The sequence below is a fragment of the Platichthys flesus genome, chromosome 20, assembly GCF_949316205.1.
Source record: "Platichthys flesus chromosome 20, fPlaFle2.1, whole genome shotgun sequence".
Taxonomy (NCBI): Eukaryota; Metazoa; Chordata; class Actinopteri; order Pleuronectiformes; family Pleuronectidae; genus Platichthys; species Platichthys flesus.
The window spans coordinates 20,675,862-20,700,743 of record NC_084964.1 but is presented as its reverse complement, the minus strand read 5'-3'; the positions used below and the strand labels follow the sequence as shown (position 1 = coordinate 20,700,743).

Genomic DNA, 24,882 nt, shown 5'->3' with positions numbered 1-24,882 from the left:
AGTCGGAACCACGTCCAGGATTTAAAGCTTCTCTGGGCAGATTCCCAACAACAGCTTTTATTTCACTTCACACTGACGCCTCCTGTCATTGGTTGATCGGTTGTTCGACGTCTCCTCACTTTGTACGACATCGGCCTCGCAGGTCGGTGGATCTGGGGTCTGAAGGGGGCGCTCAGCCTCTTTTGACCCAATGCTTCCAAGGACCCAAAGGAACTCAACTCAGGAACTCAGTCAGGAAGTCAAGGTCTGTTCAGGTGTCCCCTGAATCAGAAGACATGTACAGATGAGACAGATCCCATCATGGTGAATGGTCTGTATCTATCCAGATGTTTTCTAGACTTCATGAAACTCAAAGCGCTTTACGCTACAGGTAACACACTCACGGTCACATTCAACACTTTTCTATGAGGGGCATTTGGAGTTCAGTATCTTGCCCTAGGACACTTCAGCATGCAGATGGGGAAGACTGGTATTGAACCCAAACCTCAACCCCAGAGAACCTGGAACAGTCGTCAGCTTGGTTCCCGGTTCCAAACAAAGGTTTGGTTGTGAGTTCCTTCAAGGTTCTTGGTCTTCACAGAAGATCATCTGCCGTTTGACTCCGAGGTTACTGTTGTTACCAAACAGGAAGTGAGACAAGCCGACTTCCTTCTGCGATGGATGTCCGAACTTCTCCACCTTGTCGCAGTGAGAAGATTGAACTTAAACCGGATTCCGAACTTTGCCCAGTTTAAAATGACCTCAGAATCTGGTGGATGAAGATAGAGAGTCCAATCTGGATGTCAGCTGCACCCCCCCCCCTCTCTGTGGGGTCTCTCTATCATGGTGATGACCGTGTTCAGGGCTGATGGCGAGCTAGCCTCTCTTTAGTTGCTGGTTCAACTCTGCCAAGTCTCAGAACCCATGGCATTGACTGTTACAAAGAAAAAATCAATGCAGCAAGAAACAAGCACTGCTTCTCCGAACAGGAACTTTGCACACGGCTCCGTAAGTCCACTTTAGTTCAGGTCTCTTAAACTCGAGAAGGTCTCGAGGTTTCCTGCTGAAGGTCTCCTGAACCGTCTCAGAGCATGAATCTCCTCTACTTGAAGCGACTGTCTTTTCCCATCGTGGTTCTGTGATGATTCCATCCCGTCTTTCAGTCTGTGTTATTTTCTCCTGTTCTTAATGTGGTCGAGTAAACTTGCGGTGAGTTTAAACAAAAATACACAATTTGCCGAGGTATCGAACACGCGAGCTGCCTCAATCACTAAAAAGGAGAAAGCTTAAAGTCTGAAGTATTTCTGTATCCTCGGATTTAAACCTGTGCTATTCTACGTGGAATGTTGACGAGTCGTCGAAGCTGTGTATTGTTGGCATGACGTCCTTTGTAGCTGTCGTTTTTTTCGGGGGGGGGGGGGACTGAAGCTTGTGCTATCCTGGTTCAGCGACAAGACGTCAGGGGTCATAGGTCGGGGGAGGGGTCAGGATTCTATTAAAACCAGGCTGCACGTTGCCCCTCGGACCGACCTCCCAGTGGACCTGACGCCGGTTGTGTTGTGCTGTTGTGTTGACTGTTGTGTTCTCTCACAAGCTGCTGCTGTGTTGAACCTTTTCTTTTCTACTCGCGACCGAAACCTGCAACGGTTTTTAGAGAAGGTCTGAGATCTGGTGGAACATGTAAAGATTTTACACGTATGCACAGAATTTACAAAGTGCGTTTTTAATGTTTGCACATTGCAATTATGGAATAAAAGCTAATGAAATAGTTGATGGGCATTAACTGTGGCAGCTTTGATCATTAACAAGTTTAATGTCCTGATGTATGAAGTGAAGTTCACAGCTTCTGTCGTTGGAAAAGGATTCAAATATTTGCACTGCAGGACTCATAACTACATCAAATCAGATTGATGTTCAAATCATGCTGATGTCAGGTGAGGGTTAGCCTAGCTTAGCATACAGACCTGAAGCCGGGAGAAACAAGTAGACTCTCTCCAACGCTAAATATGTAACATTAAATTTGAATAATATCTTGTTATGTCTGTGCACTGGCGACACCAAGTGGCTGGAGTCATTATTTCTTCAGGTTCTCTGTCCATCTTGCTCTTGTGAACACGATATCTCATCGCTTTGAGGGAATAACTGACACTCACAGATGAAGTGATTGGATTACAAAGGTCAAAGGTCAGCATGACCTCATAGGAGTCCTGCTTGTGGTCTGTCAGATGCTCTATCTCTGTTTCCAGTCTTTATGCTAAGCTAAGCTAATCAGCCTCCGCAGCTCAACACTCGATGATGAAATCAGGCCCGTCATGTGACCCTCAACGAGAAAACATCAACCTTCATCAGTCTTTTGGTTTTTAAAACTCTAAACTTGAATTATTAATGTAGTTCTGGTGATTATCAGCTGTGAAAAGATTTGGTTAAATAATTGTTAAGCCATAAAAGAAAACCAAAAACCACAACATCAGTGAACACAACTGGAACATCGCTAATAAAACTTTATTTACACAAAAATTATTATTATTCTATGCTATCTTATCACCTGATTTAGTTTAGAAGGATTTTAGTATATTGTTTTACAAATGAAGTCGATGAAGTTCCTGTTTCTGACTCAAAGCATCTGAAGGTGGAGTTTGTTGAAGCGACTCTTCACATGTTTTATTTATTTCACTTCATCATTCACCTCCACAAGCTTCTGTCTGTATATTTCTGCTTCACCAACATGTATTCAGATTATTATGAATCCACTGTATTTATTTTCAGAAGACCGACAATTTGATTTTTTTACTGTAATAAATAAACCTGCAGTGTTTTCATTCACATGATCAGATGAATTTTAACAACTGAAATAAATGTTTCTCCTGTGGATGTTAATGTGCATTGAAACCTGTGAGTCTGTCTTTTATCAGGAATCAGCTTCGTCTGTGTGTTTGGCGTGTGTGTGTCTGTATATGTGCGTGTCTGTATGTGTGTGCGTGTCTGTATGTGTGTGTGCCTCCTTGCCACCATATCTGCGGCCTTCTGGGTATGTGTGTCCAGCTCTGCCAATCAGAGGTGAAAGCTTCAGGCTCCAGTTCACTGACACGTTTGTTTCCTTTGATTCAGAGAAATTCTCAATTTCAACCATTAAAAGTTATTGTCACATGATTTCATATGTTAAATAATTGATTTGTTTGTAGAAATGATTTCAAAATTACTCAAAGGGAAACTAGCAATTTTTTACACGATAAAGTAAACTACTTGAATAACTTCCAGTTTGAGTTTGACTTTTTACTTCTGAGTTTATTTAACTCAAATCATCATTTTGCAAACAGCAGCTGTCACTTAAATATGATGCGATAAAAAACTGCTGTTGTAATATACAGAGAATGTAAATACTTGTAGTAAGTAAATGTCCCTGGTTACTTCAGACCTGAGGCCCCTGAGGGGTTCCTCAGTAGTTTTTGGCCCCTGTGATGTGAGGGGCCTCGGGGGTGTCAGGGGAATCGAGCAGTGGCGCTCACAGGACGCCGTGTGGGAGGGTGTGAACCAACTGGAATCTCACACCACCGCTGGCAGCTCTTTTCCCTCTGGAGCGCCCCGAGCGTTTCTGAGCTTCGCTCCAAGCCACAGGCTCGCTGCTCGGCGGCCTGAAGCTCCGCCCACACGGAGACCAACCTGAAAACTGATGTTTTCAAATCATCTGACCTGAAGAGACTCAACCATCACACACGGCCAGGGCCTGCACTCAGCTACTGAGGGGCCCCAGGGCTAATGCCTGATGTTGGGGCCACATCGCCCCCCCCCCCCCCCCCCCCCCCCGATTTACATCATTATCTCCACACACAGAAGATTGACTGGTTCCTGTTTCTAAAATCTAAATGTCTGCTGCTTAACCTAAACTGAAAATGTAAATTCAGACTTTTTAGGTAAAATCAAGTCTTGATGGATTATGACAGCTGAGACTGAGTCCTGATTGGTCGAGTGTGTTTGTGGGCAGAGACTATATAGAACAGCTCCACCCCACAATCACTGCTGCACAGACTCTGACTGCAGATGACCTCATCTCCACAAGATGGCAGCGTTTGTATCTGAGATATTTTGGCTTCATTTCTTTTATGTGTATTTGTTTCTGTTCAAACTGTCTCTGGTCCTTTTGGGCTGAAGACATCTCGTCCCGTTCACTGACCATGAAACGCCTCGTGCTGCCGCTTCCAGTCTCCACCGGTCGCTCGTGTTCTCCCTCCTCACTCAGACGCGTCCACATGTTTTCAATCACGTCTTCTTTTGATTTCCCAGAGCGAGATACGGGGACGCAGTGCATCAGTGCAGAGGCAGCCTCTCATGCTCCGGCTCGACAGGTTTAATCTTAATAGTCCATCTGAGGGCCTCCCAGCGTGGAGAGCCGTCGGATCAAAGAGCAGAAACAAGAGGAGGCTTTGAAGCACAGACAGCCGGAGTCATTTGGACGCTCCATTTGGGTGAAAGGCTTCAAGGTGGCACTTCACCGCCGGCTCTCAGCCTCTGACCAGCACGACTGGCTCGGAAATACAGATGTGGAACCAATGTTAGATCACTTTGATCTAATACAGATATAAACCTTATAAAGAGTCTTAAACACAATGATGCAACAAGTGTTGTATTCAACACATTTAAATCACTGAAGTCAGAACTGAACCTTCTGAGCAGAAAGTGAATTCACAGCGAGATCTGGATCTGGATCAGGATCTGGATCAGGATCTGGATCAATCCTCGTACATCCTCCTGGACTCTGCCAGACCGAGCGGCTCTTTCACTTCACAACTCACTTTTGTGACTTTTCCAGGAACCTGGAAATCCTGAGGGGCCACATCTTCATCTCACCGTGACCTGGAGTCCCCCCCCCCCCCCCCCCCCTCTCTCCGGGGCTCGATTGTGTAGTGAAGGATTACAGGTTTACAAAGAGACAGGAAGTCTTATCTGAGAATCGTCTCTGTGCCACTGACTTCCTCTCCACAGAGATATGACAGCGGCGCCCGTCACACACACTCACGTCAGCCGTCCAGAAAATTACCCCCCCACAGCAGGAGGGGGGGGGGGGTGACGGGGGTCAGAGGTAAGAAGAAGAAAACACTGCTCTGTTTATTGTACGGTTCTGAGGACCCTCCTCATAAAAACCTAAGAAACTAGAACAATCAGTTGAATATTTATTCTGATCAAATCTCTCTAACTCGTCTGATCCTCCACCGTCACTGGTTCAGACGACAAACACACAACTGAGGAGGGAAATGTTCGTAGACTCCGGGAAGTGGAATCAATATGTCTCCATCCCGTCTTCTGTGTACTGACCAGCAGGGGGCGGCTCCACAGGATGTTTCTACAGAGAGTGACTCTACTTCTCACTCTATAACGTCAGTAAACATGTTTATGAGTTTCTGTCTCAAGTTTCAAGTCTTCTTCAAACAGCTGATGATCATTGAGAGTCAAACAGACCATAAAGCATCGGATAGAATCGATTCTGTGTGAGTCGTGTCTCTGAGCGTGCACAGTTATTCAGAGGGTTGGGGGGGTGGCGGGTCGGCCACTGTCTCAGTGTCGCTGCCTGAACCTGGGACGTCTCCCGCACCACGCGTCCTCACAGCTCCACAGACTCAGACCTGTGACTCTGAGAAGCAGCGTTCTCCTGAGAGGCGGACGTGTCACTAAAGAGCAAAGACACGTGTGGACGCCACCGCTGGTCACAGGTCAGCCCATATACTGCTGCTTGAAGCTCCGGGTGGGCACGTTAACCCTGAGCGGTGGGATTCCCAGCAGGAACCAGTTCACCACATTCAGGGCCTGTTTGTCTGGAGCTCAGCGGCGTCCAGCAGCACAGTCGGGTCTTTATCTCCCCCCCGCTCTCCCTGCACCAGCGTCTCAGACAAGAGTTGTTTTTTATCAGCCTCATAATTCAACCTTTACAACGTGAGCAAACATTCCAGCGCTTGTGGCCTCCGGCTGCAGGAGCCGCTCCGCGCTCACTAATTCACTAATTGAATGATTGTGAACCTTTAAGTATCCTTCTCTGCTCTCTGATTGGCTGCTGGAGCCGACGTGCGACTACGAAGAGAGAACAGGCTCTTTAGAAAAATCATGAATCCAAACAGATGAGAAACAATCTGTCATGTCAGCTGATTTCATTCAGTTCTCTAAATTCAGTTAAAAACCACTTGATGTAAAAGAATAGATGTTACAGGTCGGAAGCCAAAATCCCAGTTGCCCCCTGGTGTCTGCCTGCTGTATAGGTGGTAAACTCCTCCATGTTAGCAGATGGGACAGGGACCAGGTAGACGTTTGTAAAGATGTTTCTGTCGTTTCAAGTCGTTCTTCTCTCTGATTATTGTTCATGTTTCTGATCAGTTTGGATTTCATTAGTTATTTGATGATATACAAACAGGCTGAAACATCATGATTGACAGCTGAGACTGACTTCTGATTGGTTTAGAGTGTGTATGGGCGGGACCTCGCAGGATCACTACTGTTCAGACACTGACTGTAAATGACCTGATGACCAGCAGGCTTCATGTCTGGAGGAGGTGGAGATGTGTCATCCTCTTTATCTTTATTTAAAGTCATTGATCTTTACTTACAGCTAATTATGTTATTATCATAATCTGTTTCTACTCTAAAGTTACTATTACTCTATTACTTAACTTTAATTTGTTCTGATGGTTAAAGTTCATGTTAACATCTGGACTGTCACATTCTGCTGAGTGAACTCTAACTACTGCACTATATACAAATATTGATATGCCCCGTGTACTGTGGTGGTGCTTATGCAAACGTATGTGTGTTTGTGTGTTTGTGTGTGTGTGTGTGTGGGGGGGGGGGGGGTCTATGTGTATGTGTGTGTGTGGGCTGGATGACATCACCGCCCTGCTGGGTATTTGGCTGCAGCCCGTGGCTCCTTCAGTTCGGAGCAGCGGGAGCCGGTGCGCCAACATGCGGGCAGAGAGCAGCGAGCTGCGGGGCGCTGAGCGGCTTCACCGGGACCTGCTGACCCGGGGAGTCCAGGGCTGAGTCCAGGGCTGAGGCCGCCTTGTCCCGCGGGGACCCGAGTCCTGGACTGAGAGGATCCGCTCCTCTCTGAGCTCTGACAAACTCTGGAGCGCGCCCGGTGCGCGGTGCGTGTGGTGCGCCCTCCAAGCTGCCTGCTGGATTCCTGAGTCAAACTGTGAACTCCGCGCACTGAGTCTGAGTCTTTGGATGAACTCCGCGCACTGAGTCTGAGTCTTTGGATGAACTCCGCGCACTGAGTCTGAGTCTTTGGATGAACTGTGCGCGCTGAGCTGTGGAGCCGCTGTGGACGCGCACTGAGGACATGGATAACTGTTACTTCTTTGCTGTGTTTCTGCTCGTTCTCTCTCTGGGCTTCAGGATCGAGGAGGGCATGTGCCAACACTATTATCTCCTCCGGCCCATCCCCAGTGACACTCTGCCCGTGGTGGTGCTGAAGGAGATCCCGGACCCGGTGCTTGACCCTAAGGAGAAGGACCTGAATGAGACGGAGCTCCGCAGCGCGCTGGGCAGCCACTTCGACCCGCACTTCATGTCCGTGTCCTCCCCGGAGGACAAGTACTCGGGGAACGAGGATGTGAGCGAAGCAGAGATGAGACAGAAACTCTCCGGGCTGATGCCCAAAGACATCCGGGCCATGGAGTTCGAGGTGCAGCACGGGAAGAAGCAGAAGCCGAGTAAGAAGCTCCGGAGGCGGCTGCAGCTGTGGCTGTGGTCGTACGCGTTCTGCCCGGTGCTTTACGCATGGAACGACCTGGGCAGCCGGTTCTGGCCGCGATACGTGAAGGTGGGGAGCTGCCTCAGTAAGAGGTCCTGCTCGGTGCCGGAGGGGATGCTCTGCAGACCCTCCAGGTCCACTCACTTCACCGTCCTGAGGTGGCGCTGTCTGCAGAGGAGAGGCGGCCTGAAGTGCGCCTGGATCCCGGTTCAGTACCCGGTCATCTCAGAGTGCAAGTGCGCGTGTCCGAACTGACCCTCATCGTTATCTTTATAGACAAACTGACAAACACTGAATCTTAATAGAAAATTGAAAAAACATTTTATTACAAATCATTACAAATCAGATTTTTTTAAGATAACTGGTTAAACCCGTTCTTTTTACAGTGCACTGTCCAGTGTGAGAATGTAAATGTGATGTAAATGTTTATATCTGATGAACTTCATCATTATTATTAATCATATTATCTGATCAACTGTATTTGATTGTATCTGTTTGTATTTATGAAGAATCAACATGTTCAGTTACTTTCTGTGTTTAATTAATTGATCAGTGATGATGATTCAAAACTTCAGATTCTGTAAAATACAAATAAAACGCGGCTTCACTCAAAATGTATTTTTTCTCTTTATATCACCTCTTAAGAGGTGGAGGAAGTAATCAGATTACTAAACAAGGTAAAAATATGACATGTCCTGCATTTAAAATGTTACTCGAGTAAAAGTGAAGTACAGAGAGTATTAAAGAGTCATTGTTATTTATTAAATAAGCTGCTTTAGACTTCTACTGAATATTTTATTCCCTGATCAGTTTATTGATTGATCGACTGGTTTGTACAGAAGAGAGAAATGTTCAACAGCTCAAACTTCTGAATCATTGAACATCGAAGAGGTTCATCAATAAACTCCTGAGAGATTCATATTTACTTCTAATTGATTATTGATTGATGACTCATATATCGTGTTGAGCCTTTCCTTTATTAAAATGTTTGTATCTTCACGTGTTGAGTGTAAAGTCTCTGAAGACATCAGCTGAAGACAGAGCTCACTACTTCCTCTGGAGTCTGGTTATTTATTATGATTATTATTATTACTGATGACAGTGATTTTGACCTCAGTGTGAAAAAAGTGATGAAGATGAACAGAAAACCAGAAACAACTTGTATCACCGTCCTGTCCTGTGACCTGACATGACGTCACTGGGACCAAAATATATAATACAATATATATATATATATATATAAACAATAACATAATCACTTCATCAGTCGTACTGAACATTTGCACCGAACTTAAAGAATCTTCGTGGAGGCGTTGATGAGATGTTCACTGTGCACCGTAGATCTGGATGCTCTCAGTGAGGAGCAGGTTGAAACACTACATTACCCATGAGCCTCGGCTGCTGCTGCTATGGAGAAAAAGAGGGAGTCAGATTCAGGATGATTAGAGTTTAGAGAACAAAGCTCTGTGATTGGATCTTTGTTACCGCCTTTGTTCGGTGGTTTGGATTCAGACGTTTTCGTGTCCAGTCAAACATCTCACATGTGATGACATCATCATATGTAGTAGAAGGGATGAATCTTCATCTAATCATCTTCATCTCTGAGGTTCAACATGTCTCATCGTTCTCTTCCTCCCTCTCCGCTCCCTCCTCCTCCTCCTCCCTCTCCTCTCCCTCCTCCTCCTCCTCCCCCTCCTCTCGTGGATCAGACCTTTTCCTCGTTGATCAAAGAAACTGGAGGATTTTCTCTGGTTACGGTTCAAAGCTGCTGAAAACTTTTTATCTCACTCGTCTTCAGATATGAAATATGTCTCAGATTCCTCGACTGTCCTCGTCTCTTTTAATGAGACTCAGGACACGGTCGTCCCTCTGATCTGAGGCCAGCAGCAGATTCTATTCATATCCTACATTCTTATATTTCATTATACGATGTGAAATCCTCACACCACTGACACACAGGGTTCTGATCTGAGACACTTCCTGAACCTGCAGGAGCTGAATCAAAGAATCGGATTCGTGTGAAACTTCCCAACCACGTCTCCTCCGATCTGGAATGACAGTAAACCATACTGAGGAGGAGGAGGAGGAGGAGGAGGAGGAGGAGGAGGATGAGGAGGAGGAGGAGGAGGAGAAGGAAGAGGAGGAGGAGGAGGATGAGGAGGAGGATGAGGAGGAGGAGGAAGAGGAGGAGGAGGAGGAGGAGGAGGAGGAGGAGAAGGAGGAGGAGGAGGAGGAGGATGAAGAGGGGGAGGAGGAGGAGGAGGAGGAGGAGGAGGAGGAGGAGAAGGAAGAGGAGGAGGAGGATTCAAACTCTTATCACTGCTGCAGGAGGACAGGTATTCAGGTCGAGGTCAAACCTGACTTTGATGTGCGTGTTTTTTGTGTGTGTGTGTCTGTGTGTGTTTGTGTAGCTGTCTTCAGATCCAGAGAATCGTCTCCAGAGTTTGTGTTTCACAGCTGAACAACACAGCAGCAGGTTTGGGGTTGTGGGGGGTGGGGCAGACACAGACAGGAAGTGACCTGAGGTCATGTGATCATGTTTACGTCACCTGACATGTCGTGAGCTCTGATCCCCACGAACTCTCTTCACATCTTCATCTGTGTCTTCTTCATGTGAGTCAGCACAGATTCTCTGGATCTGACCTGGAGCTCAGGTCTGAAGACAGCTACACAAAAACACACACACAGACACACAAGTGAATCAGTGAATCAGTGGAGGATCCTCTGCTGTTCACACTGCTCCTGGATTCAGACGTTCTACAGGAGCTCAGGAGGAGAAACTGAGAGTGATCCTCCAGAGAAGATCCAGAGAACTGAGGAGCTCAGGTCAGACTATGTGATGTCACTTTCAAACGAGCCAATAGGGAGGTTACTTTATGAAGATATCCAATAAGAAGACAGTACGGCTTAAGATGGACTGAGTTAAGCTTCATGGTCTTCATTAAGTTCCTGAATCTTCTCACCACAGAGAATTCCTATTTTTGTGAAAGCACAGGACCTTTTGGGGGCGGGGCTTGCAGCACTGGTCGAGAACTTCAGCGTTTAGCTCCACAGATAAACTGCGTCATTACGTTACCTTGAGTTTGTCAGTTGTTTTGAACAAACCTCTTGGTTCTAATCTGATCTCGAGCAGCTCCACGTGAATCTCTTCCATATTCACTGTTGTTCTGCATTACTGCCACCTGGTGGACTGCAGGGGAGCAGCTGGATCCGCTCTCCTTCTTCTTGATGAAACTTTTTGAGGAGAAACTTTGTGAGTTTGTAAGAAACAGAATCGATTCTCTTCACCTGAGACAAGACGAACTTCATCACAAGGTCCTCCATCGTCCAGGTGTTGTTGACTCTGCGCTGCCCCCTGCTGGATGTGTTGCTGAATAACCATGACGGGTACGACGATAAGAGACGCATCCATTTCTCCATAAGCTGAGATCTCAATGGAGACGCAGGAACCTGGAGTTCCTCCACAAAGGATTATGTTAAAAATAAAAACCAAATAATAAATCCTCTGAGCCTCAGTTACACACTGATATGGTGCATGTACACACACACAGCCCCCCCCCCCCCCCCCCCACACACACACAGTGGTGATGAGCTGTGTTTCCACAGGAGCAGTAGTCGGATGTCACACTGAGACGTTTCAAGGTTTTCACTGTGGAGCGAGGAGACAGCCGCCCACTGCCAGGCCCCACGGCCGCCATGTCCACCCACACACAGACACACACACACAGATCACACACATCACACACATCATCACACACACACATATTTCAATATACAAAAACAACACTAATCATTATTAAACATTTGTGAATATTGATGATGTGTTTGACTCTAAATAGAAAAGACACAAAAAGAAATAAGAGAAACAAATGAAAACAAAGTTTGTTTTTCTGTCTAATGATGTCACCACATTTTACTGTGATGAGGGTGAGCCAAAGAATTCAGACAGTGTGTGTTTGTCTGTGTGTGTGTTAACAGGCTGCAGGTTTGTGTTGACAGTCACTGGTGTTAGTTTAGCAGCAGATTGATGACAGTCTGAGCCAAGAGGGAGACTCCTCCAGTCCAGACACACACACACACACACACACACACAGTGACGGCAGTCTGGGATTACCTGGCAGCAGCGTGTGTGTGTGTGTGTGTGTGTGTGTGTGTGTAATTGTTTCCTGGTTTCCTGCTTCACTGTTTTTAAATGTTGTTGATATCTATATCTATATCTATATATATATATTTTAAATCATCATCTATTATATAAAAGCAGTTGCAGTTTAATTTAGTTTTTAAATGTGTTAATGTTTTCAGCAGCCTGCAAATTGACCACTGACCACAGGTGGCAGTATTGTGCTCCTGAAATCTGTAAAGTTACCTCATTAAAGTAAAACTGCAAAACCGAGACGAGATTCAAACTGAGGCTGTGTGTGTGTGTGAGTGTGTGTGTGTGTGTGTCTGTGTGTGTGAGTGTGTGTGTGTGTGTGTGAGTGTACACTGCCCCACACTGTTCAAACTGTTTATACATACCACTGAGCTGTGAGGCGTCTCTGTCACCAACTGTTTACTCAAACTTATTTTGGGAAAATTCCACCTCTGTGCGGCTCCAACCATAAATCACTGAATCTGCAGCTTTGTGGGATGATAGCTGCTGTCAGTCACACACACACACACACACACACACACACACACACACACACACACACACACTGACCTGCAGCCAGCTGTCCTGCAGACATCACCCCTGGAGGAGTGTGTGATGAGTTGTGTTTTTGTTTGTGTAACTAAGTACATTTACTCAGCTACTTCTGTGACGTGTGTAAATATCCAGCTCTGTCACAATACACTGTCATATTATATATACATGTGTACAATGTTACATTATTACATGAAATAAATGTTATAACTGCCCACTCTTAAATCAGATTATCAAACAGATCAATTCATGTGGTTTATTATTGATCATTTATTGATGAGATGATTATTTCACCTGCTCAGTTTATTATCAGTATTTCTGCAGATTATCAGTTAAAGCTACAACTTATTGAATAAGTAATGTTTCATTGTCAATATCATCTTTCATGTATTTTATGTAAATTCTGTTATAAAGTACATTTACATTAAAACATTGATTGATGATCAATAATTGATTATTTGGTCTCCAGGTGTATAAATGTACTCACATTATAAGACAATTCTATAATAATGAATAAAACATGTGTAGTGATAAAAACCCTCATCGATGAAGCTGTTTGTTCATCAACAGGAACTTTTAATGAGTGGAGGTCTGTGGTGTCGTGACCTCTGACCTCTGACAAGCTTCAGTCTCTGCCGGACAGCGCCACCTGCTGGAGAAGGTGTGAACAGCAGCCGCAGACAGACGTCAGGTTGTTCTGGTTTATTTCAGAGGCTACACGTGTCTGAAGCTAAGAAACCAACATGAGCACCAGATAAAGATCAACATGAAAAAACAAGTCATATTTACAATATAAATTAACACATATTTCACCTGTGAAAGACACTGACGATAGCCACGAACGTATTAAACTGTATAAAAGTGAGAAATGTGTGGATGCAGGAGCGTCTGTTCTGAGACGCTGGCGAGGAACCGGCTGTGCGTCGCTCAGGGAACAATCAGGAAGCAACAAACAGGAGCGTTCACATTCCAAGCACCTTTGGTCCATTAAACAAAAAGACAATTTAAAAACCCCCGTGGGATTGTTCATGTTTAAAAGTTCACGGATCACAGACGGACGTTTTTTTTCTTTTTTTAATATTTTTTCAAAACTTGCTGCTCTGGAGAACAAAGCCACATGAGCAGTGGAGCCGGAGGCACTGGAGAGGTGGCGTCCTACATCCATCAGTAGGTTCAAACCCCGCCCAACACTGGAGGGGTTCGACTCTGCTGTTAAATGGTTGACCAGACTCTGGAGACGTCTTCTTCTCCACAGACTGAATCTAGCGTCAGGTGAAGGCAGCGTCTAAACATCAGAGTTCCTACGACATGTGACCACAGGAGATTCGTGCGATCGGAAGTCACCTGATGAAACCGTCCTGTCGCTCTTCTCAAACGTTTTGTGCGTGAAGAGTCAAAGTGTGTTGAGCGTGAGGAGCTGAAGGCGAGCGGCGTGGAGCCGGGGAGCTGCACTGGGAGAGCGCCGGCTCCAGCTGAGCTCTGCAGTGGTCTCAGTGGTTTGGTGGAGTGAAGAATCCCACGCTGGTGGGAGACTCCTTCACCGTCACCGTGAGGAAGTTGGCTGTGACGTCAGTGACGAACACGTGCTCCAGGAGGTCCCGGGTCGGCCGCCAGTCGGTTTCCGTGTCCGATTCCGTGGCGTTGTTGCCGAGGCTGGGCCGGCTGTTGCTGGGGTACAGCGAGGCGCCGTGCTCTGATTCGCTGCTGCTGGTCTCGTCCGAGTCTCCGGTGCTGAGCTCGTTCAGGCTGCGGCTCTGAGAGCCCCCCCCGTGTTTCCGCTCCTCCTGCCTCTGGCTGCCTCCTGCCAGCAGGTCCTTCCCCCTGCCCTGCTCGGCAGCGCCACCCGCAGTCGGACCGGAGCGCTGCCCTGACGCTCGAGTCTCCTTCATACGCGCCGCTCCTCTTTGAATCACGATGCTGCCGCTCCTCAAGCTGGAGCGCGACGCTGCAGCCCCCCCCGTGCTGCTGCTCTGGAACCCGGCGGCGCCCGGGGCTTTGCTGACGCTCTGCAGGTTGAGGGCTCGGAGGCTCAGCGCCTGATTGGCTCGGTCTCGAGGTGTGGACAGTGATGACTGTTTGGAAACACTCTGCAGTTTGTGTTGAAGCAACATGGCCTGACCTCTGACCTCCTGCCTCCGCTGGCTGCCACTGAAGCTGCTGTGCAGGCTGATGGATGCTGAGCTCTGCTTCACTTTGCAGCCGCCGCCCGAGTCGGACGTGGAGCGCTTCAGCTCGGACACGGAGTTCTTCCTCTGTGGGGACGGAGTGGCTTTGTGGTGGGAGGAGGACGGAGCGGAGGAGGACAGCGGGCGGCTGGTCCAGATGCAGCCGAGTGTTCCGGGTTTGGCGGCGGCGGCGCTCTGAGAGAAGGCGCTGGCGGAGGAGGCGGAGCCAGAGCCGTCTCTGGAGCTCCTGCTCAGGCCGGTGTAGGTGAAGCTCGCCGGCTGCAGCGGCTTCTTCACGCCAGGCCGAGGCTCGTCTCTGGACGGCCTGAGCACCTGGTGGTGGCGTGGAGGAGGAGTCGGTGGGGGAGAAGGAGGAGGAGGAGGAGAAGGAGCAGGTGGAGGAGGAGGAGGAGGTCTGCTCTTCGCCTGTCGTAACGCCCTCACGTCAGGGTGGAGCGGTTTCCTCCCACGCTTCTTTTTGACGGGGGAGGTGGGTTTGACAAGCAGGACCTGGGGCCTCTTCTGGGGGACCGGGTGGACACGTGGGCCGGGCTTCGCCTTCTTTGTCTGATCTTCATCTTCATCTTCTGAGGAGGAGGAGGTTGACGATGAGAGGGCGGAGGATGAGGAGGACGAGGAGCGGCTGTCCTTCGTCGTGGTTGGCGCAGGCTGTTGAAAAGAAGAGGAGGATGAGTGAAGGTGAAGAAGCTGTGAATCAGAATGAAGGAGTCCGAGCGGAGCTGCTCACCAGAACCTTCCGGGGCCGACCTCTCGGCCTCTTCCCTTTCTTCTGGAACAGAAGCTCCCGCTCTTGTTCTCTGAAAACAACAAACAGCTTCATCAAACCGTTCAGTCGGATCTGAACACTTCACAACATGTCCTCAAAGAAACAACACAAAGTGAACTTGTTTCAAATGTTTCGGTGATTTCATTTTATCCCTCACCTTCTGTCAGGTTTCAGGTTCACAGGGTGAGATTCATTCTGATGCTTCATATTTCAAGTCAGGATGATAACTCCTATGATCGTCTTATTAGAAGATAAACACCGGAAGGGTTTTGGATGAATTCTCTAATCTCTACGAGTCAATAACTACAAACCACCTTTTGTGAAACGCTGCCAGTAACCTCGGGTCCAAGATGTTGTCCTCTGGTTCCCAACTGTTGTGTCTGAAGATCAGAAAACAGTTGATAACAATGATCAGGCAGAATGATACTGGTGTGTAAGAACTGATCTGTGAACAGCTTCATTAAAACAGTTAGTGGATCAATCAGTTCATCGATTGATAAATAACCTGCCACACATTTATAACATGTGAATGAATTTATATCAAAGTTCCTAATATTTGTTTTTCTTTCACATGCTGATAAACTGGATGTTTCAGTTGTTATTTAAAAACGAGGAGAGGGAAGCAGATGAGTGATGTGATGATACAGGTCTCAGGTCAGTGAACGTCTCACTGGAGCTTTGTAACGGTCATGATTAAAGCTCGTGTCCGGTGAGGCGTTCAGGTAACCCGGCCTAGCCCGCAGCTGCTCCCGGTTCTGCAGCAGGTCCACAGCTGCGGGGCGAGCTGGTGTTTCACTGCCGCTATGGAGACATGGACAACGGGCCACGGCCGTGCATTGTTCCTTGATGTGTCGGCTAGCAGCGGTTAGCAGCAGGGCTAGCAGCGGCTAGCAGCGGGGGCTAGCAGCGGCTAGCAGCGGTTAGCTGCGGTTAGCAGGGAGCTACTTACTTGGACGACCACCCCCTCCACTTCACCAGATATTCAAACTTCCCCTGCGGACAAACACACACACACACACCGTCAGAGACACACCGACTCCCGCCCGCTCCCTCCCCGGCTCCCGCTGCACCGGTAGCGGCTCCTCTTACCTTCCTGGGCCGTTTGCTGAGGATACATTCCGCGTCAAATACCTGGCCGACTGTGACCCCCTCCATTACTAGCGCAGCCCCTGCGCGGACACGCGCTCTGACCTCAGACGGCCACCGTAGATCCCGTTACACGTAAACACAGTGTTGCTGCGAACGCACATGCACAAATACACATGGAAGACACGACTACATATTAAATACTGCAAACACACACCACATGTAAATACATTATTATTGCAACACCACATCAAGTATACAACAAGTACATATGAAGAACTGAAAACACAGAAATATACATATATGTTAAAACCACAAAAATGAACCATTAACTATTGTAAAAACGTAATTTCTGCAACTGCGTTGATAACATAACAACACACACGATTCTAAATATTTCGATAAATACTGTTTAAAATATGATTGAATTGATCTGAAGAGTTTAATTGAATGTGACTTTTAATGTGTTGTTAATAAGAATAATGATTAAAACACAGTGATACACAAAACTATTAGAAAGAGACAAAAAGATTGACAACAAGACTTTTTAAATTGTATACTTTGAATGTAAATTATTGTGGAATAACTGTATTCAATTGAATATGGTGGAGTAATAAGTACCACTCTATTACATATGAGTGGTACTGGAATAAATGAAGTCGTTACTGGGTCATCACAAGTACACAAAGAAGAAACCAGGGCGGAACCTTTGTTTCGGGAGCTCAGTCCGGCGGAGCGGATTCTGCGTCGCACCACAGTTACATGTTCGTGATCGAGCCGGAAGCTTCGAGTTACTCAGGTAAAACATTTAAGATCTCATTTGAACGTTTGTAACCTTTATTTATTCAGAACATTTATTTATAACTTGATATCATCTTTATATGATTTGACCACATTAACCGTATTTAACCATAACAATACTTCAATGAACTGAAGTACGATAAGAGAACTCGAGCTAAAAACCGGATTTGTTCAGTGTTGTGTGTGTTTTGCCTCAGTAACGCTCACGTGACTTAGCACACGAGACCTTTCTACGTTCTACTATGTTCACTGTTGAGTTAGGCTCATGTGTCGATCAACGAAAACATCAAGCAGAAACCCGACGTGTTGGTTTGTGAGACTCAGAGACTCGATCCCATGTCCTGCTGCCTCACAGAGACTCGATCCCATGTCCTGCTGCCTCACAGAGACTCGATCCCATGTCCTGCTGCCTCACAGAGACTCGATCCCGTGTCCTGCTGCCTCACAGAGACTCGATCCCATGTCCTGCTGCCTCACAGAGACTCGATCCCGTGTCCTGCTGCCTCACAGAGACTCGATCCCGTGTCCTGCTGCCTCACAGAGACTCGATCCCGTGTCCTGCTGCCTCACAGAGACTCGATCCCATGTCCTGCTGCCTCACAGAGACTCGATCCCGTGTCCTGCTGCCTCACAGAGACTCGATCCCGTGTCCTGCTGCCTCACATCGAGTCTCGTGGTGAATTGAAAACGTTTCTCATTTAATCCCCTCCACTCGTGTCTGTGGTTCCAGGACCACGACCAGGGGACCTCTACCTGTTTTACTCTCAGGAGAGAACTTCATGTTTCTGCTTCACGTCTGATGTAGTTGGTTTTCTCGCAGCAGTCGAGTGACTCTGAGGTTTCTCCTTGTCCCAGTTAACAGCTCCTCTGTAGTTTGACTCCAGTTGAGTTACGACAGGAGGATTCAGCTCCCTGTGAACGTGTAGGAGACAAACTGTGATATAATAACATGTGACTGAAGCTGAGGAGTGTGTCCTCCCTCCAGGTGAGTGTCCCTGCTGCTGCAGCTTCAGGTGTGGACTGACCAGGACCGACCATGCTGCTCTCTCTCCTGCTGCGTCCGTCCCTCCCCCCCCCTCACGTCTCCACACTGTTGGCTCAATGCGTCCGGACATTGCGGTTTGATGCCGGCAGGACGCTGCACTCTCAGACCGAACACTTCCTGCGGCCAAGGCTCGCACCGCGCTTCCACAGCCGAGGAGTCAAGAGCAGAGGCAGGAAGAGCCGGGGCCCGGAGGACGACTGGAAGAGCAGGAACAAGACGGTGCTGACCTACATCGCTGCAGCCGGGGTGGGGATGATCGGCCTGTCCTACGCCTCCGTGCCGCTCTACAGACTCTACTGTCAGGTGAGGAGGGCAGTGGACTGAGCATCCTGACCCCCAGCTGTGTGACCCCTGTGTGACCCCTGTGTGACCCCTGTGTGACCCCTGTGTTTGTCAGGCGGCCGGGCTCGGCGGCACGGCGGTGGCCGGCCACGACACGAGTTTGGTGGAGACGATGACGCCAGTGAAGGAGCGTGTCCTCAAGATCACCTTCAACGCAGACACACACGCCAGCATCCAGTGGAACTTCCGACCGCAGCAGACGGAGATCTTTGTAAGAGCGACTTCCTCCGACATCCGCTTCACAAACTGGAGTTCAGAGGAAAGCTTAACTGGAGCCTGTTGATCTGTAACTTTGAAGGTTTTAAACAGTGTTTGTGTTTTTGTGGTGCAGGTGGTTCCCGGTGAGACAGCGCTGGCTTTCTACCGAGCCAAGAACCCCACAGACAAACCGATCATCGGCATCTCCACCTACAACGTGGTTCCCTTTGAGGCGGGGCAATACTTCAACAAGATCCAGGTACGAGTCTTTGTCTTGACTCACAACATCATCATCTTCTTCACAAAATACTTTTCTCAAGTTAAAGATGCAGATTCATCTCATGTCAATGAAATCTGTCAAACAGGATTATTCGTTCTCTTCTCTCAGTTTCACCTCTAATGACCTTTGCTCATCTTTCCTTTCTGCAGTGTTTCTGCTTCGAGGAGCAGCGGCTGAACCCACACGAGGAGGTGGACATGCCCGTCTTCTTCTACATCGACCCAGAGTTTGACGAGGACCCGAGGATGGCCCGAGTGAGCACCATCACCCTCTCATACACCTTCTTCGAGGCCAAGGAGGGCGACAAACTCCCTCTGCCCGGATACAGCTACAAGTGAGCCAAGGACCCCCGCCCCCCCGAGGGGACGGAGTGAGACCTGAACCAGGACTCCTTTCTTTGACACCTAAGCTTCAACCAGAGACTTTGAATAGAGACGACGACGCGTCTCCACTTCCTCCAGAAATGAAGCCAGAATATCTCCGATGCCATGTTCTGGTGAAAGTTTTTGTTTTCAGCGTAGAAGATTTTTCAATAGTAGTTATTCACAGCACAATATATAGATTCCAAGATTCCTTTCTTTCATGGACCACACTCGTGTTTTCGGCCTCAGTGGAAGAGAAAAGTCCTGAACTGTTTCTGGACGAGACGAAGCCTCGCGCTGCTGATTTGATTCTGGGTGTGAGACACTGTTATACTTGATAATGATTAAATTATTGTATAGTTGATTGATTAATTGATAAAGACTGAAGGAAAATCAATAAATATGACTGATGCAGAGATTTAACTTGGATGAAGATGTGAAATTGAGTGGTTCAGATTTGTTGTCTCTTCTTGAGACTGTATCTGCCTTGTGTGGACACCAGGGGGCAGCAGAGGAGAAGCGCTGTGTAGTTAGCCATAATTCTATTGATTTATCTGCTGATCACTAGAACAGTGATTTATAACAAACTTTTTCTTGTTTAATGTGGCCTGTAATCACAATATACAGTCTCATTTCAAATTAATGTATTTATATTTATTATCATTTTAATATAAAAGCTGGTAACCAATCAATATTCTTATTAATTTGTAAAAACTGTTTATGTAAAAATACTTTTACATTACTTCAGTATAAAGCTCCTCTCTCATGCTCTTATTTGTACCTGTTAAAGGGTTTTTAGTAGTTTGTCCTGACTCTTGCTGAGGGTTAAGGACAGAGGATGTCTCACCATGTTAAAGCTCTATGAGACGAATTGTGATTTGTGAATATTGGCTATACAAATAATTGTAATAATTATTATTATTTGTTTCTGGTTAAAACTCAAATCCTCAACGTTGTAAAAGTTTTAAACGAAGTTTCGATCACGTCCTTTGACAAAGGTTTGAAGTGAGCATCTGCGGGTCTGTGCTGCCCTCTGCTGGACAACAGGACCTCAGCTGTCGCTCTATCGTCTCCTGCCCATGGACACATGGTCAATAACACACATGTTTACGTATAATAAACACTAAGGACACTGTATTTTTGCACATAGAAAACAAAGACATCCTTGTGTCTGAGATGAAGTTGAACACTTTCTTCTTGGTGATCAGTTGTCAGCTCATCAAACTGAAACCCGTCTTTCAGACACAAACAGCTGCTGAATGTTTACAATCTTTGAAAGTATTGTAAATATGAATGTTTGATGATGGAGAACTTGTGGGTCTCTGCTGCTGACACACGAGGTCTGAGCTGTTTATCAGATGCACCTTAACAATAAATCTCTTACACACTTTCTGTGCTTTTACACCAGCTACACAACAAATACAATAATATATACACATACCATTTCATTGATGTATTATTAATTCTGGGTTTCTCTCCTAATACATCCATAAATCTGACAGATGTTCAGGCAGACTCCATTTAATCATGTATTTCTACAATTTCTGTAATTTTACATTGATTTTTTCAATATTTCTGTTTGTTTCTGCATTTATTTATACTCCCTACATTTATATTTTTTAATTTTAGTTTTCCTACATTATATTATATTGTTGTATATGGTAGTGTATTGTATTTATATTATTAGTGAATATTCGGATCAGTTTATACCTCTGGTTCCACAGGGGCGGTCTCCTCCGCTCCAGCAGGTGGCGCTGCCGCAGCCTTTTACCGCCACTTTGAAGGAAAGAGAGAAGAAGGGTTTGTTGTAGAGGTTTGGCAGCTGGACTGTGAAGACGAAGAAGAAGAAGAAGAAACGGACGAAAGAGTTTTTCACTGAAACATGTTTAAAACCTTAAATCTTCCTGTTTCCGGTTCTGAGTCAAAATTTGAGGTTTGTGACGCTTCCAGTCAAATTCACCTCGCTGAGATCGATTTAGTTCAGGATCAGGATCAGGATCAGGACCAGGACCAGGACCAGGACCAGGACCAGGACCAGGAAGGTAAACACGTTGATACTTTATATAACTGTCAGTTCCCTCACCTGGTCACAGACACACACTCACCAGGACAGGCTGGAGAGAGACAACCGCATTTGTATTATGTATCTGTGTCTCCTTGTCTCACTGTCTCCTTGTCTCTGTGTCTCTGTGTCTCCTTGTCTCACTGTCTATGTGTCTTCTTGTGTCACTGTCTCCTTGTCTCCTTGTCTCCTTGTCTCTGTGTCTCCTTGTCTCACTGTCTCCTTGTCTCCTTGTCTCTGTGTCTCCTTGTCTCACTGTCTCTGTGTCTCTGTGTCTCCTTGTCTCACTGTCTCCTTGTCTCTGTGTCTCCTTGTCTCTGTGTCTCTGTGTCTCCTTGTCTCACTGTCTCCTTGTCTCTGTGTCTCCTTGTCTCACTGTCTCCTTGTCTCTGTGTCTCCTTGTCTCACTGTCTCTGTGTCTCTGTGTCTCCTTGTCTCTGTGTCTCTGTGTCTCCTTGTCTCACTGTCTCCTTGTCTCTGTGTCTCCTTGTCTCTGTGTCTCCTTGTCTCACTGTCTCCTTGTCTCTGTGTCTCCTTGTCTCTGTGTCTCACTGTCTCCTTGTCTCTGTGTCTCCTTGTCTCTGTGTCTGTCCTCAGACTGATGGCGTGGTGGTGGTCTCTGATCCACTGTCTCCTCCTTGCTTCGTCCTCTGCTCACGATGACTTCTTCACCTCCATCGGTGAGATTAACAACTGATTCTGACATGTCCCCCGTGCTCACATGGAGGAGGTGGAGCCAGCCACCAGGGGGTGATCAAGAGGGTAAGGTTGTCCTGTGTGTGTGTTTCAGGTCAGATGACCGACCTGCTCTTCACAGAGAAGGACCTGGTCACGTCCCTGAAGGACTACATCCGGGCGGAGGAGAACAAACTGGAGCAAATCAAAAAGTCTGATTTAACTTTATAGGAAACAACATAGTTTAAGAAAAATGATTTCAGTAAATCTATTTAAACTCCGGTATGATGTCGAGTACCAATTAAAAGTTGTTGTGTCTGTGTGTGTCTGTGTGTAGATGGACTCACAAAGTAGACGTCCTCTCAGCTGCTGCCACTCAGGACCCTGAAGGCTTCCTGGGACATCCGGTGAACGCCTTCAAGCTGATGAAGAGACTCAACACGGAGTGGGCGGAGCTGGAGAGTGTGGTGCTGACGGACGTGTCTGATGGTACACACAGACACACACAGACACACACACACACACACAGGACAGCAGCAGCCTCAGTGTGTGTCCTTCTGTGTGTTGCAGCCTTCATCTCTAACCTCACCATCCAGAGGCAACACTTCCCAAACGATGGCGATCAGACGGGAGCTGCCAAAGCTCTGATGCGTCTCCAGGACACGTACCAGCTGGACACGGACACCATGTCCACCGGGCAGCTGCCAGGTCGGCACCGGGGGGGGCACTGTAGATCAGTAGAGGGGGGTAGTGATTTAACATGTGTGCAATTAGAATAAAGAGACAAACAAACACCATTGAACTTTGGACACAAATCTGAGCCCTTTCTAAAGCCTCTAGATTGTTGGTGTGAAGTCTTCATAGATCCAAAGTCCTAATATTTAATCATAATATCTCTCTCTCTCTCTCTGTGTCTCTCTCTGTCCCTGTCTCTCTCTCTCTCTCCCTCTCTCTCTCTCTCTCTCTCTCTCTGTGTCTCTCTCTGTCCCTGTCTCTCTCTCTCTCTCTCTCTGTGTCTCCCCCTCTCTCTCTCTCTCTCTGTGTCTCCCCCTCTCTCTCTCTCTCTCTCTGTCTCTCTCTCTGTCCCTCTCCCTCTCTCTCCCTCTCTCTCTCTGTCCCTCTCCCTCTCTCTCTCTCTGTGTCTCCCCCTCTCTCTCTCTCTCTCTCTCTCTCTCTGTGTCTCCCCCTCTCTCTCTCTCTCTGTGTCTCCCCCTCTCTCTCTCTCTCTCTCTGTCTCTCTCTCTGTCCCTCTCCCTCTCTCTCTCTCTGTTGGAGTGCATGTTGGGAGTGAGTGTGGTGAGTGAGCTGGAGAAAGTTTGTTCAAATTGTTTGTTTTTTCTAGCCGTTTTCTTTGGTCTTTTTCCCTCTGCTCTTGTATTAGAGGTGTTTTTTGTTTCTGTGTGAGTGACAGTGTCATGAGCAGCAGTTTTTAGTTGTTAGTTGTGTGTTTGTGTTTGTGCAGCATGGCTGCTGCAGGTGGAGGCTTCGGCCTCCACAAGCTAACACGCCGACACGGCATCAAACTGTGTCCAGCTGTGGACTGCTCGGTGGAGGAGGTCAGTCTGGCTGTGGGTGAGGTTGTGGGGTGTGACAGTGTGAAGTCTGCCTCACGTATGAACAGTGCTGTGGTGGTGTTTGTAGATAGCATAGAAAAAGCTAACCAGCTACTGGAGAGGGGAGTGGTGATTCAGGGCTCCTTCACACCTGTGTTGTCCCTGGCTAATCCGGTCAAGAAGGTTCTCATTTCTAATGTCCCCCCATTCCTGAAGAATGAGCTAATAGAGAAAGAGCTGGCCAGACATGGACAATTAATGTCCCCCATAAAAATGATCCCCATTTACAGTAGATCTCCACATCTAAAACATGTCATGTCTTTTAGGAGACACGTGTTTATGGTTCTCAAGAAAAGTGAGGAGGAGTTGAACCTGGTGTTTAGTTTTAAAGTTGAGGATTATAACTACACGGTGCATGTAACTTCAGGGAACATGAAGTGTTTTGGCTGTGGGAGGGAGGGACACCTGATCCGCTTGTGCCCGGACAGAGCCGGTGGGAGCCAGTCGGCTGCCTCTGCACCGGGGCCTCCGCCTGCCTCGGCCGGTGGTGGTTCCTCTGCTCCTGCATCGGGCCCCCCTCCTGCCTTGGCCGGGGGTGGTTCCTCTGCTCCTGCATCGGGGCCTCCTCCTGCCTTGGCCGGGGGTGGTTCCTCTGCTCCTGCACCGGGCCCCCCTCCTGCCTTGGCCGGGGGTGGTTCCTCTGCTCCCGCATCGGGGCCTCCTCCTGCCTTGGCCGGGGGTGGTTCCTCTGCTCCTGCACCGGGCCCCCCTCCTGCCTTGGCCGGGGGTGGTTCCTCTGCTCCTGCACTGGGCCCCCCTCCTGCCTTGGCCGTTGATGGTTCTGCTGCTCCTGCACCGGGGCCCCCGCCTGCCCTGGCTGGTGGTGTTTCCGGTGCTCCTGCGCCGGGGCCCCCGCCTGCCTTGGCGGGGGGTGGCTCGGCTGCTCCTGCATCGGGGCCCCCGCCTGATTTGGCGGGTGGTGGTTCCTCTGCTCCTACATCGGGGCCCCCGCCTGCCTTGGGGGGTGCTGGGGCCTCTGTCCTGATGGAGCCACGGGGCGACACACCAGGTTCACGGGGGGAGGACATTGAGGACGTCCACCAGGAGAACGAGGTCATAAGCACTCAA

The 24,882-nt window shown here is 47.8% G+C and overlaps 4 protein-coding genes across 7 annotated transcripts in view; 3 read left to right on the top strand and 1 right to left on the bottom strand.

Moving 5' to 3' along the window:
* Window positions 1–6,882: 6,882 nt before the first annotated feature.
* nog3 (noggin 3) lies at window positions 6,883–8,713 on the top strand. Its single transcript, XM_062414118.1, has one exon. It carries the CDS (start codon window positions 7,301–7,303, stop codon window positions 7,967–7,969), a length of 669 nt encoding a protein of 222 aa, XP_062270102.1. The 5' UTR covers window positions 6,883–7,300; the 3' UTR covers window positions 7,970–8,713.
* Window positions 8,714–13,085: 4,372 nt separating this feature from the next.
* Window positions 13,086–21,263, bottom strand: LOC133976035 (chromobox protein homolog 2-like). The gene is made up of 6 exons (XM_062414112.1): window positions 21,175–21,263; window positions 16,440–16,586; window positions 16,300–16,343; window positions 15,665–15,730; window positions 15,312–15,381; window positions 13,086–15,232 (listed from the first exon to the last, which is right to left on the bottom strand). Exons 2-6 carry the CDS (start codon window positions 16,503–16,505, stop codon window positions 13,889–13,891), a joined length of 1,590 nt encoding a protein of 529 aa, XP_062270096.1. The 5' UTR covers window positions 16,506–16,586; window positions 21,175–21,263; the 3' UTR covers window positions 13,086–13,888.
* LOC133976038 (cytochrome c oxidase assembly protein COX11, mitochondrial) lies at window positions 17,102–20,856 on the top strand. The gene is made up of 5 exons (XM_062414117.1): window positions 17,102–17,235; window positions 18,223–18,585; window positions 18,680–18,835; window positions 18,956–19,081; window positions 19,252–20,856. The coding sequence occupies exons 2-5, from the start codon at window positions 18,274–18,276 to the stop codon at window positions 19,438–19,440; spliced, it is 783 nt and encodes a 260-aa protein (XP_062270101.1). The 5' UTR covers window positions 17,102–17,235; window positions 18,223–18,273; the 3' UTR covers window positions 19,441–20,856.
* Window positions 21,264–21,279: 16 nt separating the features above from the next.
* Window positions 21,280–24,882, top strand: part of LOC133976033 (prolyl 4-hydroxylase subunit alpha-1-like) — a 10,369-nt gene continuing 6,766 nt past the window's right edge. Inside the window, exons 1-5 of one of the 4 annotated variants that reach the window (XM_062414109.1) lie at window positions 21,289–21,506; window positions 22,124–22,206; window positions 22,317–22,413; window positions 22,539–22,690; window positions 22,772–22,909. In XM_062414109.1, the coding sequence (XP_062270093.1) occupies window positions 22,128–22,206; window positions 22,317–22,413; window positions 22,539–22,690; window positions 22,772–22,909 (466 nt within the window). In that variant the 5' untranslated portion in view covers window positions 21,289–21,506; window positions 22,124–22,127. Of the gene's footprint in view, window positions 21,507–22,123; window positions 22,207–22,316; window positions 22,414–22,538; window positions 22,910–24,882 lie in introns of all 4 variants that reach the window. The other 3 variants (XM_062414111.1, XM_062414110.1, XM_062414108.1) reach the window with 3 other exon arrangements.

Excerpts from the sequence above, each read along its gene's own strand:
- nog3 (XM_062414118.1), top strand. The coding sequence starts at position 7,301 with ATGGATAACTGTTACTTCTTTGCTGTGTTTCTGCTCGTTCTCTCTCTG.
- LOC133976035 (XM_062414112.1), bottom strand. The coding sequence starts at position 16,505 with ATGGAGGGGGTCACAGTCGGCCAGGTATTTGACGCGGAATGTATCCTC. Across the intron at positions 15,731-16,299 it reads TGGAGGGGGTGGTCGTCCAA|ACACAACAGTTGGGAACCAG; the intron begins GTAAGTAGCTCC and ends TCTGATCTTCAG. Across the intron at positions 15,233-15,311 it reads GTCGGCCCCGGAAGGTTCTG|CCTGCGCCAACCACGACGAA; the intron begins GTGAGCAGCTCC and ends TCTTTTCAACAG.
- LOC133976038 (XM_062414117.1), top strand. The coding sequence starts at position 18,274 with ATGCTGCTCTCTCTCCTGCTGCGTCCGTCCCTCCCCCCCCCTCACGTC. Across the intron at positions 18,586-18,679 it reads TCTACAGACTCTACTGTCAG|GCGGCCGGGCTCGGCGGCAC; the intron begins GTGAGGAGGGCA and ends TGTGTTTGTCAG. Across the intron at positions 18,836-18,955 it reads CGCAGCAGACGGAGATCTTT|GTGGTTCCCGGTGAGACAGC; the intron begins GTAAGAGCGACT and ends TTTGTGGTGCAG.